The sequence below is a fragment of the Gossypium raimondii genome, chromosome 12, assembly GCF_025698545.1.
Source record: "Gossypium raimondii isolate GPD5lz chromosome 12, ASM2569854v1, whole genome shotgun sequence".
NCBI lineage: Eukaryota > Viridiplantae > Streptophyta > Magnoliopsida > Malvales > Malvaceae > Gossypium > Gossypium raimondii.
Window position 1 is genome coordinate 8787513 of NC_068576.1, and position 13984 is coordinate 8801496.

Consider the following 13984-nt stretch of genomic DNA (forward strand, 5'->3'; position numbering starts at 1 on the left):
TTGCTACAATCTCTGAACGGGTTAATCTATGAAAAATGAACTAGCTCTAGTACCACTTATTGAGGATCAACCCGATTAAGCAATGAATAAGTAAAATAATAGCGGAAGAAATTGAAAAATTAAACACACAAATTTAACGTGGAAAAACCCTTCTAAAGAGGATAAAAAATCATGGGGAAAGATAATTTTACCATAATGACAAAAGAATGAATAGTACAAAAGATGGATATAAAAACTAAACCCCGAAACCCAAAAATAAAGAACCCAAAAAACATAAATACAAAATTCTCCAAAAATGTTATGAGTTCTAATCCTTTAAAGGATTGATTTTCTAAGATTGTAAAAGAGTCTATTTATAGGCTAAATTCCTAAGTTAAATAATAAAATAATCTAGACTAATCAAAGTTTGACTGAAACAAATAAATAGAGTTTAACTAGGAGATTATCTCTCAAATTTGACTAAAATATGAGTCATACTCAACACACTAGATATGCAGATATATTGCCATAAATATGTGGACAAACCACCAGTATTTACATTCAAGCTGCCAGATATACTGCTAGAACTTCCTCCTTTCATAAACGTCCCAACACCAATGCAATGCAATATGACATACAATGACAGTAACATAATTAGTATAGTAGTTATGATTTTAACATGTGATCAAATTTATCAAAAACAGTGGCCATGTTTTCAACATTCATTCAGATTTATTAGATACAGTGAACATGATTTAACATGCTATCAGCAACAATTGCAGAACAGTGGCAATAACATGTATTGACATGTGATCAGAATAACAATAATCATATCAAACTTTAATATCATCAAAACATGCATGTAACACCCCAAACCGTATCCATAACTAAAACAGTGTTACAAAGCATTACCGAGATTTACAGAATATATACAGTTAATTCATATCATTTACTATTCATATCTAAAACTAAGCATATTCAATTATATTGTCCCTCAAATGGACCCTCGAGGCCCAAATTATGATATAGAAACAAGTCGGGACTAACTCGAAAACTCAGGAAATTTTTTGCAAAATTTCAAAATTTTTCCTTATGTGCAGGAGACACACCTGTGTCCCAGGACGTGTCCAATTTAGGGGGTATACAGACTTGGTCACACGGCCAAGCCACATGCCCGTGAGTTAGGCCATGTGAGCATACTGACTTGCATAATTAAGGTGTAGGGTTCACATGGCCAGGTCACACACCCGTGTGTTAGGCCGTGTGACACACACGGTTGAGACACACGACCGTGTCTCTACCCGTGTGAGCAAGTCGAAGCATTCTAATTCTAAATTTTTAAGATGCAGGAAACACATGGCAGAAACACACGTCCATGTGCTAGGTCGTGTGACACACATGGTTGAGACACACACCCGTGTGGACAAAATAAGGCCATTTTCAAGCCTTATTTCTCACCCAAACTTGTTTTCCACCTACATTAACATTTTAACACATTCATCAACTAATTTTAGACATTTAAACTAGGCCAAAACCAAGTCTTAAACTTGACATTTTACACATATAACCAATGAGCCCTTAGGCTTCCCAACAGACAATTTATTAATATGTCATTCCAAAATTTATACCTACCTAGATACCAAATGCATATGTGCATGATCATTTTCATACTTCAATCATAATAATACCTTATATATATATATATATATCATAACGTGATCATTCCAAGCCATTCCAATGGCTATTTACAACTAAAATACTTCATCATTTGACCTAACTTAGCTTATACATGCCATTATACCATAAGTAATTTCATTAATTATACCAAAATAAGCTGAAGGATAGTGTGATCTTGCTCCGACTTGCTTCCAACCTTTACGAGCTTTCGAGTACTATAAAACAGAGAAAATAAAACAAAGTAAGCATTTAATACTTAGTAAGTTCGTATAACTGGAAATTTAAATTAACATTCATTTCCATTAAAGTAAACATATAAAATGAATCCAAGAAATTTGGATAATAGCCTAAACACCCAACTTCATCAAACATGTTAGTCATTGTAATTCACAAAAATGTCAAGAAACATGGATGAGCTCATCATATAATAACTTTCATATACATATACTTTTCTTATCATATTTCCATATAACATTTACATTTCATAACAAATCATATCAAGTTCAGTTTAGCCCATGTCGGAACTTTACCCGTTGAATTTACTTGAAATATCGATGGACACACATGTAGTACACTTAAAGTGTACATAACTATAATCTATAAATTTATATTTAGGGGTACTCATTAGAGCACAAAATCAGGAAGCACTCTCTTGAGCCATATAACAGGAGGCTCAAGTGAGCCATGTAATAGGAAGCTTATCCAGGCTATAACAGGAAACTCATAAGAGTTGAAAACAGAAAGCTCATGTAAGCTTAACAGGTAACTCCGAAGAGCTATTATCAGGAAGCACCGGATAGCCATATATCAGAAAGTTCAAGCGAGCCATATCAGGAAGCTCATTAAGAGCCATATATTGGGACGCTCATAAAGAGTTACGGTATGTCTGCAATATATGCAGGATCCATACCGATCATATACCAGGACACTCACAAAGAGCTACAGTATGTCTGCAACACATGCATATCAATACCGACCGGCATGCTCATAGGAACCATGTAACAGGAAGTTCACGAGGGCTTATAACAGGATGCTCTTTCGAACTATGGTGTGTCCACAACATATGCAGGACCACAACCAATACAGGAAATCATGTATCCATCGAATTTCATTTATTCAAACGGGACATATTACTTATCGGGCATTATCAGACATGTTATCAGTTTCATACATAAGACATTTATACAATTCACATATACAACATTCAATTCAAACATATTAATATACATAATTTAGTTACACGAACTTACCTCGTCACTTGCTCGTATACAGAAATCTACTAATCCGACACTTTTTCTTTTCATCGATCTAACTCCTTATTTGATCTTTTCGGATCTATATAAATGAATTTAACATCAATTTAATACATCTCATATTCAATTATATCTCATTTACTTCTTACACAAAAGTACCATTTTTCCCGTATACTTTTGATAAATTTCGATTTCGTCCCTAGGCTCGGAAAATGAAATTCATGCAATTTAATCCTTATCACAAGCCTAACCGAATTTTTCATATAACACTTACAGCCCATGTATTTCACAAAATTCATAAATTTTCCATGAATTTTACATCTTTTCGATTTAGTCCCTAAATCACAATTTCATGAAATTTTCCTTTACTTAAGTTGTTTATCTATCAACAACCTTTCATTTTCTATCATGAATTTTAAAATTTCAGCATACTCGTCCATGGAAAAATTTTAACACTTTGATAACTTTGCAAATTAATCCCCAAATTAACTAGATTAGGTTATTACGATCTTGGAAATATAAAAATTATTAAAAATGGGACAAGAATGCTTACCCAATTAAGCTTGCTTGATGTCTTTTCTCTTAGCTAGGTTTCCATGGAATAATTTTGGGGATGAAGATGAAATAGATGGTATTTTCCTTGTTTAATTAATTATCTTTTATTATTTTTACTTTCCAATTTAGTCCTTTTCTTTAATTAAATTTCCATGGATGAATCATCAAACTTATCTACTAACTCTACTTAATGGTCTAATTGCCGATAAGGACCTCAATTTTTGAATTCCATTATTATTTACTACCTATAGCTACAAGAACTCAACTTTTGCATTTTATGCTATTTGGTCCTTTCTATAATTAAACATGTAATCGATAAAATTTTCATAACAAAATTTTCATATGAATTCTCTACCATAATGTACACTAGTAAAACATTAAAATAATTTTTTTTCTTTCTAACTCAGATTTGTGGTCCCGAAACCACTATTTATCAGCATATTTCAAATATTCATCAGGTGTGCAAAATAATTCATCTAAAACCCTGATGGTATTTTTTAACCAGAATTCAGCTCTTTCTGGATCATCTTTAGCAGTAACCCTAAATTCTTCTTCTCCATATTTACGAATTTTATCTACCAAAGGCTTACCAGTTCTAACAGATTCAACACTTTATGGCATATCAAAAATCGATTGAGGAGTAGGAAGGGAAGTTGTTGTATAGTAGGCTTTGTTCTTAAAAATTCTGTGAATCATTCATTCATCATTTGAAAGAAGGCTTCTTTAGCATCCTCACCTCGGCCCGTAAATACGGGACTTCTACTACTAGAAGCAGCTCTTTGAACTGAAGCTTGAGCATATCACACTATCACAAATTATATAATGGCATGTATAGCTAAACTCATACTTGCTACGTTAGTTCGAGAATCAGCTAAACCGTACTCTGATACCAATAAATATAACACCTTTAACCCGTATCCAAAGCCAGAGCAGGGTTACAGAGCATTAAAGGATTTACAGAATATATGCAGTTAATTCATATCATTAACTATTTATATCTAAAACTAAACATATTCAATTATATTGTCCCTCAAATGGACCTTCAAGGCCTAAATTATGCGATAGAAACAAGTAGGGACAAACAGAAACTCAGGGAATTTTTCACAAAATTTTAAATTTTTTCCTTATGTGTAGGGGACACACGCCCATGTGGTCGAGCCGTGTGGCTCACACGGCCAAGTGACACACCCGTATCCCAGGCCGTGTCCAATTTAGGGGGTATACTGACTTCGTCACACTGCCAAGCCACACCCCCGTGTGCTAGGCCGTGTGAGCATACTGACATGGTCGCACTGCCAAGCCACACACCCGTGTGCTAGGCCGTGTGAGCATACTGACTTGGATAACTAAGGTCCAGGGTTCACACGGTCAGGTCACACACCCGTGTGCCAGACCGAGTGACACACATGGCTAAGACACAAGCCCATGTCTCTGCCCGTGTGAGCAATTCGAAGTATTTTGTTTCTAAATTTTTAAGATGCAAGGGACACACACCCATGTGCTAGGCCGTGTGTAACACACGGCTGAGACACACGCCCGTGTGGACAAAATAAGGCCATTTTTAAGCCTTATTTCTCACCCACACTTGTTTTCGCCCTACATCAACATTTTAACACATTCACCAACCAATTCAAGACATTTAAACCAGGCCAAAACCAAGTCTTAAACTTGACATTTTACACATATAACCAATGAGCCCTTAGGCTTCCCAATAGACAATTTATTAATATGTCATTCCAAAATTTATATTTACCTAGATATCAAATGCATGTGCATAATCATTTTCATACTTCAATCATACCTTATATATATCATAATGTGATCATTACAAGCCATTTTAATGGCTATTTACAACCAAAATACTTCATCATTTGACTTAACTTAGCTTATATATGCCATTATACCAAAAGTAATTTCATTAATTATACCAAAATAAGTTGAAGGATAGTGTGATATTGCTCCGACCCGCTTCCAACCTTTACGAGCTTTCGAGTACTATAAAACAGAGAAAATAAGACAAAGTAAACATTTAATGCTTAGTAAGTTCGTATAACTGGAAATTGAACTTACCATTCATTTCCATTAAAGTACACATACAAAATGCATCCAAGAAATTTGGCTAATAGCCTAAACACCCAACTTCATCAAACATGTTAGTCATTGTAATTCATACAATTGTCAAGAAACATGGATGAGCTCATCATATAATAACTTTCATATACATATACTTTTCTTATCATATTTCCATGTAACATGTACATTTTATAACAAATCATCTCTGTTCAGTTTAGCCCATGTCGGAACTTTGCCCGTTGAATTTATTTGAAATATCGATGGACACACAGGTAGTACACTTAAAGTGTACAAAACTGTAATTCGTCAATTCATATTCGGGGGTACTCATTAGAGCACAAAATCAGGAATTACTCTCTCGAGCCATATAATAGGAAGCTCATATGAGCCATGTAACAGAAAGCTTATCCGGGCTATAACAGGAAACTCATAAGAGTTGAAAACAGAAAGCTCATGTGAGCTTAACAGGTAACTCTGAAGAGCTATTATCAGAAAGCTCCGAATAGCCATATATATCAGGAAGTTCAAGCAAGCTAGATCAGGAAGCTCATTAAGAGCCATAGACCAGGATGCTCATAAATAGTTGCAGTATGTCCATAATATATGCAGATCTGTACCGATCATATAACAGGACACTCACAAAGAGCTGTGGTATGTCCGCAACACATGCAAGATCAATACCAATCGGGATGCTCGTAGGAACCATGTAACAGGAAACTCAAGGGGGCTTATAATAGGATGCTCACTACACCAAAACAGGCTTTTAGCGGCATTTTTAGCGGTGTTTGAACAAAAAACGTCACTAAAAATCGAGCATTAGCGGCGCATTACGTAAAACGCCGCTAAAGATCGACAATTAGCGGCGCTTCCAGGAAAGTGCCGCTAATGCTCGATTTTTAGTGGTGTTTTTTGAAAAAACGCCGCAAAAAACCTAAGCCTAACGACATCGTTTTCTACCTTTCAGATCTTTAGCGGCGTTTTTAAAAAAGCGCCGCTAATGCTCATATCTTTAGCGGCGTTTTTGAAAAAGCGCCGCTAATGCTCAAATCTTTAGCGGCGTTTTTAAAAAAGCGCCGCTAATGCTCGGGCTTTAGCGGCGTTTTTGAAAAGCGCCAAAAAACATTTTATCTGCTATTTACTATTTAATTTATTTTAATTGAATATTTGTTAAAAATGGATAAATTTGAAATAATAACATGTAAAAATAATTTGAAATAAAAACATAGAAAATATTTGTTAAAATGAAGAAATTAAAATAATATTATTTAAAATAATTTTAATTTTTTTGTGGACATGATTGATTGATTTTAATTTATATATTAAATAATTTCAAATATAATTGTAAAAGATATGATAGTATTAATTTTAAAATATTTAATTTAATTATCATTATAGTTTAGGGTTTAATATATATGGTTTAGGGTAGATATATGGTTAATTTAGGATTTAGGGCTGGTTCAAGAGTTGCAATTTTAAGGTTTATAGATTATGGAATTAGGGATTATGGATTAGGGACTCTGATTTAAGGGTTGTGATTTAAGGTTTATGGGTTAAGAGTTAGGGGTTAAGGGTTAGAGGTTAAGAGTTAAGGATTTAGGGTTTATAGATTCGGTGTCAGGTTAGGGTTTAGGGTTTAGATTAATTAGTGCATTTTAATTTATATATTAAGTAATGTTTAAGGGTTAGGGGTTAGGGATTTAGGGTCGGGTTAGGGTTTATGATTTAGATTAATTAGTGTTTTTTAGTTTTTATATTAAATAAGGTTTAGAGGTTAGTTGTTTGGGGTTTGCGGTTTGGGGTTAAGAGTTAGTGATTTAGGGTTTAGAGATTCGGGGTCGAGTTAGGGTTTAAGGTTTAGATTAATTAGTATTTTTTAATTTATATATTAAATAAGTTATTATATAAATGTAAAAGAGAAATAATAAATTGTAAAAATTATTAGTTTAAAATTGATATGCAATATACAATAATTGAATATAAAAAATTGTAAAATATGCGAGCTTTGGCGGCGTTTATAGCCAAAACGCCGCTAATATGATTTAGAATTTTTCAAAACGGTGTCGTTTCATTACAAGAATTTAATTTATTAGTGGCGTTTCTTCTGTAAACACCGGAAAAGGTAACATTAGCGGTGTTTATGACTAAAAAATATTTAATTTTTAACCATTTGATATATTTAAATATTAGATTTAAAAAAATTAATAAATAAAAAAAATGTAACAAATTGATACGGATAGGTAACTATCTATTTTGGATATATAGGACCAAATTATAACAAATAAAATAAAATACAAAAACTAAAATCATTCCACATCGAACATCTAGCAAAATAATTATATTTTAGTTTGGAAGAAATATCTCTAATAAAATGGAGATTAGATCGATAATGTCTCAATCTTTAATAGAAATTTGATATGTGAGAGATTAATTGCTTACGTTGGATAATTGTAACTTAATAATTAATTACAACTATTTAATCATTTTTTCTTATTAAAATATACGATATTTATTTTGAGAGTACTTGATTTTTTATAAAAATTCAATTTATAAAAAATAATAATAAATGTTTTATAAATCACTTAACTAATAATTTTAATGACAAAATAAAAGATTTTAGCATAGAAAAACAAAGGTCGTTTTATTCCAAATGAAATAATTTTTTTGCGTTTTAAAGAAAAAAGCCAAAACAAATAATTTTACTTTAAAAAATAGTGGATAGCAAAACATTTAGTGGCGTTTTTATAAAACGCATAAAAAATAACAACAATGCTTTTTATAAAACGCATACAAAAATAATTTTACTTTTAAAAATAGTCATTTTATATAGCAAAACATTTAGCGGCGTTTTCATAAAAAGCGCAGAAAAGTCAAGAATAGTATGCTTTTATAAAAAACGCCACAAAAAATAATTTTACTTTAAAAAATAGGCATTTTATATAACAAAACATTTAGCGGCGTTTTTATAAAAAACGCCACAAAAAATAATTTTACTTTAAAAAATAGCCATTTTATATAGCAAAACATTTAGCGGCGTTTTTATAAAAAACGCCACAAAAAATAATTTTACTTTAAAAAATAACCATTTTATATAGCAAAACATTTAGCGGCGTTTTTATAAAAAACGCCACAAAAAAATAATTTTATAAAAAAATAGGGCCATTTTTATAAAATCCCTTCCCCCAAATCCCCAACTTTCCCTCCTAAAATCCCTAATTTCCCCCCTTGAAACCCCCCAACTTTACAAACATACGTCCTTTAAAATTTTTAACTCCAACCCCATTGCTATCTTTTCTTCCTCAACCCCAATTCAAACGCCCAATTTTGGAAATCTATTTTTTCTTTCTCTGCAGAACTTTAAAAAAAACCGATCTCGATTCATACACATATAACAATCACAGTCACAGTCCCGCTGGACTTTTAGCAAAATCCAAAAATCTCTCTTCCTCCATGAAGCAGCCAAGAGAAGTGCAAAAGCGGCTGTCTCATATATTCTTCCATCTAAGTTATTTGGGAAGAAAGAAGATGAATCTGACTCAACTGTGGCAAATGAAAACGGTAAAGTGCCGAATGAATATGAGAGTGAAGGGTCTATTGAGGAACCTACCTTTATGGAGTCAGTTTCAGATTCGAATCCTGTTGATGAAAAGCAACCATTCTGATAGGAGGAAGTAGCTCCGTTGTTTTGAAGGATAAGGTAAGATCTTATATGTTCATTTACGGTCTAAATTTTATCAGCTTGTCTATCTGTAATTAGGGGATTAAAGAAAATTAGGTTCTAGAGTCACTCTGATTTCTAAATATTGATGGCAATACTGGTTGAATAATTGTTGATAGAAAGATCAGAGAGAAGCAATTGAGACTTGTCATTCAAAATTATATGATGATATGAATGTAATGAATGATTATGAAGGATTTGCAGATCAATTTTCTTCCCAGCTAAGTGGAAATTTTAGCAGTAGAATGACTACGCCGCATACAAACAAGAAGAACTAGTTATATTCTTATGTTTTCCATGTGTTTGTTTTAATGCCTGTTTGGTATTTCATATATGTTAATTTGATGGTTAATATGTTAATCCCAATTTTAATCATTCATTTTGATAGAATTTAATATGTTAATTTGATGGTTAAGATATTCACTGTGACTTAACAAGGCACAAGGCTTTGATCTGCTTTTGTAATTCATCCAAAATTCTTTTTTTTAATGAGTATTTTTTCATCGAAATACTTGGAATTTTTTTACTAAATTGCTTGTGCTGAATGCTAATTTAACCATTTTGGCTGAGGTACTTTTTGAGTTTTGAGGATGACTGAATGTTTTTTTAAAGTAGTTTAAAAATAAATAGATAAGGCAAATGTATTTCTAAGTGATGGATATGATAGAGACTACTGGTATCTATTCTAAGTTGTTTAATTTATCTATTTCTAATTTGTTTAAGTTATCTATTTCTGCCTTCAACGTGGTACAGTGTTGAACAAATTAGTAGCAGAAGCAAATGCATGAAGCTTTAAGCAAACGGACTATATCAATACACTGGTACTGATATCAAGGTAAATGGACTTCTTGGATCCTGTGTAGGCATTGTGTTTATCTAGCTCAACCATTTCTATGCATGTGAATGGAATCTGAGCAAGCGGAGCTAACATGATTACCTCTCTAAGTTCTATTAGGTTCACCCTAACATTTTGTTCTTGTTGTCTTTTTATATTGTAATTGTTATTTTGTAGCTTTATTCCTTTAGGCATCTTATACCATATGTTGTGATTTCTAAGTTGAGGTAGTTAAATGTTCATTTATCAATTGTAATCACAATGTTCAGGTTTTGGTTTATTGATGAGGAATTTTATCTAGATGCTAATCTCAATTGTAAGAGTAGCTGTATGAGTATCAGCAAATTCTACTCTCCTATTGAAGTAGGAGTGACCCTTATTATTATTATTTTTAAAGATTACTCAACAATGAATCTTAATGGTTCAAGAGTTATTTGCTTTATTATCTTACGTTGTTTCTTCTCCTATACTGAACTAAGAACTCTTGAATTAGGAAGCGATTATCTGTGTATGTTTTACATTTCCTGTTAGCTCTAGATTTGAGTATTTTACTTTTACTAGGCTATGACAAGCAAGTTGACATAAAGATCCAAGCCAAAGTTACTATTTACTGTTTCTTCTCTCTGGCTCAGTGTCTGCCTCTTCTGGCTTGAAGTTGGGGGCTACTATCCCTTCATCCTTAGCATGTGGTTCTTTTAGTGTTCTTTTTTTTTGTTGTTGTTGTTGGCCAAAAACACTTTCATTCATTTCATGACAGAAAATAACAGTCATCAAAATCAACCACAACCAAGATGTCCAAGCATTAGACAGAAACGAGAATAAGAGCTGCGAAACTGGAATTATACGTATAGCACTCCAATCACTTTTCTTGCAACATGATTACTCGTATAGCACTCCAATCATGTATAATGTCATTTTATTTTTATTTTCATTTTTTATTATCTTTGCAAATATTTTTTGTTTGAACGAATAATCTTCAGAAAATGGATTTTAACGCGATGGAGGAAGAGGAATTTGGATTCTCAATAAACTATTTCTTAGCAAAAGAAATGGGCAGTTCTGGGAAGAAATCTGCTCGTAAACTCAGTGATATCAACGTCGTTGACGAACAGGTATTTTGCCTCATTGAATCCCCATCTCGAAAAAAGCTTTTGTTTTTTTATTCTTTTAAATTTTGTTGTTTTAAAATTGCAGGAACTTAGAGAAGCTTCAGCTAATATTGAACCAAAGCATCAAAATGACATTGCAGATTTAATAAATAGTTACAAAAGTTTATACCCAAAATGGTTTTTTGATCTCAGGTAATTTAAAACTCTTATTTACTTAATGATGTAATTTTGAATTTCATTGGAAACTTTAATTTGTTAGAATTTGATCCCAAAAACTCCATGTTGCTAAAAGAGAATATATTTAAATACCTGGCTTCTTGCTTTTTTATAATTTTCGGTTCGAATGGTTTTGCTTTTCCACCACCCCCTAAATAAAATTGCCGATTCTCTTGTAAATAATTTAGAGAAATAATTAAAAGAAAAAAAGTAAACCCATATTTGCATAGGATTTTGGACCTTCACCTCTTCTCTTCTTATCGTTATTTTCAGCTGAAAAAAGCCTTTACATTAATCACCCTTGAAGTTACTTTTCTACAGGTAATAATAAATTTTCCTTTTTTTTCTGTCTGCTTATTGGGTTTCTTTTAATTCATTCCTTAGCTGGTTCATGTTGATTTTTTTTTTTTTTTTGCGTATCTTCTTAGATTTTCTTCTGAATTTTGTTTGATCTAAGCTTATAATGGGGAGATACCCATATTCTATTTAATCTTAAATTTTATGATTTCACTTCCTATAGAAAAATTAATGCATGTTTTTGTCTTTCAATATAGGAAGCAGGTAAGCATGTGAGTTCAAACTATTTGGTAGATTTTTAATCAAATAGATTGAATTGCCAGGATTTATACTTTGCAATATTTATATATATAGTTTTTTATTTGTTCAATGTTCTAACTGAAATTTATGCCAATGAAAAACTTCTATATCTTTGACCAAGTCAATTTCTTTATTTCTCTTTAGTATTTTAGTATGCTTAAAACTTTATTTTTTTATGCTATTGAAGCATTGGATCATCTTTGCATGCTGCAGGAACAGGCTGCTTTGCTAACATGTTGAAATGTTGATTTTGATAATTCCTTACATATTAAATATTGAAGTGTTGATATTCAAGCTAGTAATTTAACAGTAAGGTTTATTAATGTTATCTAATTAATTAATTGGACTAACTTATCAGGTTTTGTAAATTAAGGGGATAAAATTCATAATTAGACCTTTACTTATTTATTTTTATTCCAAAGTGTTACCTTGAAAGTTAGTATTGGTTTAATTTTCCAGTACTTATTGTGTGTATGTTTTGCTTTTATTTATTTGCAGATGTGGTTTTGGTCTTCTAATGTATGAATCTGAAGTGCATTTCTATTCTTCTATTTGCAGTTAAGATTTGAAACTGAAGACAAAGCAAGCAGACTTTTGAGTAATGTGTCATTTTTGTTGAAATCAGGGGGTTATTTTTTCGGTATTACTCCTGAAAAAGTGATTGCCAAAAACTGTTGTTTCTGGATTTGTGTATTTTTCTTTTTTTTTTTGTTCTTGTGGTCTGCTGTACCTGTTTCTGAGAGGTGATTGTGTAAACATTTTAGTGTGATTTAGTTATTGTAAGAATATTTTTAACATTGTTAATTTTAATATTATTGTAAGAATATTTTGAATTATAATTCAGTTATTAATTTATATCATATATCTTGCATTGAATTTGAAGTATCATTTAAATTTACCCTTTTTGTTTGGATTTTGTTACAAGAAGGATTGTATATGGATGAAAATCGGATGTTACAAATTTGACAAAATTAGTGGCGTTTTTCCATAAACGTCACTAAAGAATTGTACTTTTAGCGGCGTTTGTGATAAAAGCGCCGCTAAAGATATTGCGTTCGTGGGAAAAACGCAGCTAAAGGTCATGGTCTTCAGCGGCGTTTGTGGGAGAAGTGTCGCTAAAGGTCATGGTCTTTAGCGACGTTTGTGGGAAAAGCGCCGTTAAAGGTCATGGTCTTTAGCGGCGTTTGTGGGAGAAGCGCCGCTAAAGGTCATAGTCTTTAGCGGCGTTTGTGGGAAAAGCGCCGCTAAAGGTCATGGTCTTTAGCGGCGTTTAGTTATAAAAACGCCGCTAAAGTTAGCGACGCTGTCATTAGCAGCGTTTTTGGCCGCGCTTCTAAAAGCGCCACAAAGACTTTTAGCGGCGCTAAAAAGCGCCGCTAAAGGCCTAAAAAAGCGCCGCTAAAAGCCTGTTTTGTTGTAGTGGCTCTTTCAGGCTATGATGTGTCCGCGACATATGCAAGACCACAACCAATATGGGAAATCCTGTATCAATCGAATTTTATTTATTCAAACGAGACATATTACTTATCGAGCATTATCGGACATGTGATCAATTTCATACATAATACATTTATACAATTCACATATACAACATTCAATTCAAACATATTAATATACATAATTTAGTTACATGAACTTACCTCGTCACTTGCTCTGAACAGAAATCTACTAATCTGACACTTTTTCTTTTCCTCGATCTAACTCTTTATTTGATCTTTTCAGATCTATATAAATGAATTTAACATCAATTTAATACATTCATATTCAATTCAATCCAATTTATTTCTTAGACAAAAGTATCATTTTCCCTATACTTTTGATAAATTCCAATTTCGTCCTAGACTCGGAAAATGAAATTCATGCAATTTAATCATTATTCCAAGCCTAACAAAATTTTTCATATAACATTTAAAACCCATGTATTTCAAAGAATTAAGAAAATTTCCATGAATTTTATATCTTTTCAATTTAGTCC

At 32.2% G+C, this 13984-nt stretch overlaps 1 protein-coding gene across 10 annotated transcripts; it reads left to right on the forward strand.

Annotated features, from left to right (window-relative positions):
* Positions 1–8715: 8715 nt before the first annotated feature.
* LOC105763155 (origin of replication complex subunit 2-like) lies at positions 8716–12869 on the forward strand. Of its 10 annotated transcripts, none has more exons than XR_001124103.2 (7): positions 8723–9231; positions 10006–10087; positions 10845–10990; positions 11068–11199; positions 11282–11388; positions 11686–11733; positions 12568–12869. XR_001124103.2 is itself a non-coding variant. In XM_052625825.1 (6 exons), exons 4-6 carry the CDS (start codon positions 11071–11073, stop codon positions 12569–12571), a joined length of 300 nt encoding a protein of 99 aa, XP_052481785.1. In that variant the 5' UTR covers positions 8718–9231; positions 10006–10087; positions 10845–10932; positions 11068–11070; the 3' UTR covers positions 12572–12869. The 10 variants fall into 10 exon arrangements, 6 of the variants coding, with proteins under 6 accessions (XP_052481787.1, XP_052481785.1, XP_052481784.1 ...); XR_008192115.1 differs by having other exon boundaries at positions 10845–10972; XM_052625825.1 differs by lacking the exon at positions 11686–11733 and having other exon boundaries at positions 8718–9231; positions 10845–10932; positions 12508–12869.
* The last annotated feature ends 1115 nt before the right edge of the window (positions 12870–13984 follow it).